General features: G+C 46.3%; 1 protein-coding gene across 1 annotated transcript in view; it reads left to right on the top strand.

Annotated features, from left to right (window-relative positions):
- NLRP1 (NLR family pyrin domain containing 1) overlaps positions 1–2,191 on the top strand; it is a 58,776-nt gene that overhangs the window by 49,130 nt on the left and 7,455 nt on the right. The window contains exon 12 of the mRNA XM_045293324.1: positions 445–570. Within this exon, the coding sequence (XP_045149259.1) occupies positions 445–570 (126 nt within the window). The remainder of the gene's footprint in view (positions 1–444; positions 571–2,191) is intronic.

The following is a 2,191-nucleotide window of genomic DNA, read 5'->3' as shown; positions in this document are numbered from 1 at the left end:
AGCCTCTTTCCAGGAGCCAAATCCAGGGGCATTGGGGTCATAGTGGTTATGTGTTGGGCACCTCAGGAGAAAGATGGGGCAGCCTCGGAACCTCACAGGGGCAGTTCTACCCTGTCCTGTAGAGTTGCTATGAGTCAGCATTGGCGCGATAGAAATGAGTTTGGGTTTTTTTGTAGTTTTCCAGGACCCAACGGATGGGAAGGTTCCATGCCCAGCATTCTAGCCTTTTCCCATTCTCCCTTCCTCTCTAGCAATACTCCTATTCCCACCCTGAGGATGGTGGGAGCCAAGTGTGGGGTTCTTGGTACAGCGGTGCGTGAGGATCAGGGGTGTTTGTGTGCTACAGCCCCTCCTGCTAATAAACACACGGAAGACCCTCTCCCCTTGCTCAGGCTGCCTAGGGATAACTCTGAGTCAGGCACCCCTTTAATCCTTGTTCCCTAGGCCATAGACGATGAAGAAAAGAAGTTCCAGTTTGTGCAACTACACAAGCCACCGCCACTGACCCCGCTCTACATAGGCTCCCGCTACACTGTGTGCAGCTCAAAGAATCTGGAAATTAATCCTGAGGTGAGCTGCCCCGGCGTTCATCCCATCACTGGAATCAAAAATCTCGCTTTGGGATACAGCATGAGGCAGGAATCAGATCTTTCACAAGGATGAGATGAATTGGTGTTGGGTGGAAAGCAAGTGGGGATTCAGCATGAACAAGAATGTTTTGAAGATTGAGAGGTGGGGGAGGATCCCATCTACCAGGGGGAGCATCATGGGGTTTGACGTGGGAGCTGTGTTCACTTCCTAGAGCTGCTGTAACAGAGTACCACAGACTAGATGACTTCAAACCACAGACGTTTCTTCTTGAAAAATTCTGGAGTCTAGAAGTCGGAAAGCAGGCGTCAGTACTATGAATTCCACCCCATGCCTTGCTCCTACTTCTGATGATGGCCTGCAAATCTTAACATCTGTTGGCCTGTGGCAGCATCACTCCAATCATTGCCTTTGTCTTGGCATGACCATCTTCCCCAAGTCTCTGTCTCTGTGTCTCTTCGGTGTTTTATAAAAACTCCGGTCATGATTGCGGTTAAGAGTCACCCTACTGCGATATGGCCTCCTGCTAACTAATTACATTTTCAATGACCCTATTTTCAAATAAAGTCCCGAAGTACCAAGGGTTAGGACTTGATTATATCTTTTAGGGAGGGCACAGTTCAACTCACAACAGGGGGACTGAAAAGTGTCTGCACTATATCAGTGTCTGATCATAACTGATATCTGTAGTTGAACAAGTTGGGTCTGTGAATCGCTGCAGTGATGCTGAATACACACTGTGTTCAGAGCCTGGGGTGACTCAGTAAGAGGGTGTTATAAGAACCTGTTATGGAACTTGGGCCTTGTTTGAGGAGAGTTAAGGATTCATTTTGGATTGGACGCAAGGGCAATTCTTTAAGTAGAAATCTTAATGTCAATGAGCCTGTAGAAATGGCAGACTAGAGCAAAGAGAAAGGTATAATTGCTAAAGAAATCTCAGCCATTGTTTAATGAGGAGGAGATGGTGTTGGCATCTGTGGGTTTCCCAGTTACTTTGCTGAAATAGATGCTATGTGACACTGCTTACATCTAGCCGGAGAATAGCATGGCTTCCCTGTCAGCATCAGATCTGTTTGTAACACCATTGAGGTCTACCTGGGAGCATCAGATCAATTCCTGGACATCAGGAGCTGCCTTTTGCTTCTTTCTTAACTCCCACCTTTTGGTCAAATCAGATAAATTTGGGCCATTGGCCATGAATCCATCACATCTAGATCTGCACCATTATTGCATTTTTGCTCTTTAGAATCAGAAGAGTGTCCATTAAGTGCAGTCAATAGTTGAATCAGAATTCATCTTTCCTTCTTTCTCTCTCTTTTTTAAAAGGAACTGTTGCTAAGAGGAGTTTGTGCGAGTATAGGCCCACTGTGAGCTGCAACCCATGAGTTGTTGCTTCGTACAGATTGATTTCTTAATCGATTGAGCTCTGTTGACACTGAGCATGGGTGTTGGGACTAGAGGAAATTTTGCTGTATCATTTCTTGCAAGGGCAGACCCTTGCCTCGCAGATTACAACCTGTCATATGAATGCAAGGAAAGCAATGAAGTGCTAAATATATGGTGGTTGTGGGTCTCCTTTCATGGGACATCCACTAAGCCAGGG

Source organism: Echinops telfairi, unplaced genomic scaffold, assembly GCF_000313985.2.
Source record: "Echinops telfairi isolate 266 unplaced genomic scaffold, ASM31398v2 ScPeMD7_2010;HRSCAF=2546, whole genome shotgun sequence".
NCBI lineage: Eukaryota > Metazoa > Chordata > Mammalia > Afrosoricida > Tenrecidae > Echinops > Echinops telfairi.
Note: the sequence above shows the minus strand (reverse complement) of the source record. Positions and strands in the feature narration are given on the sequence as shown.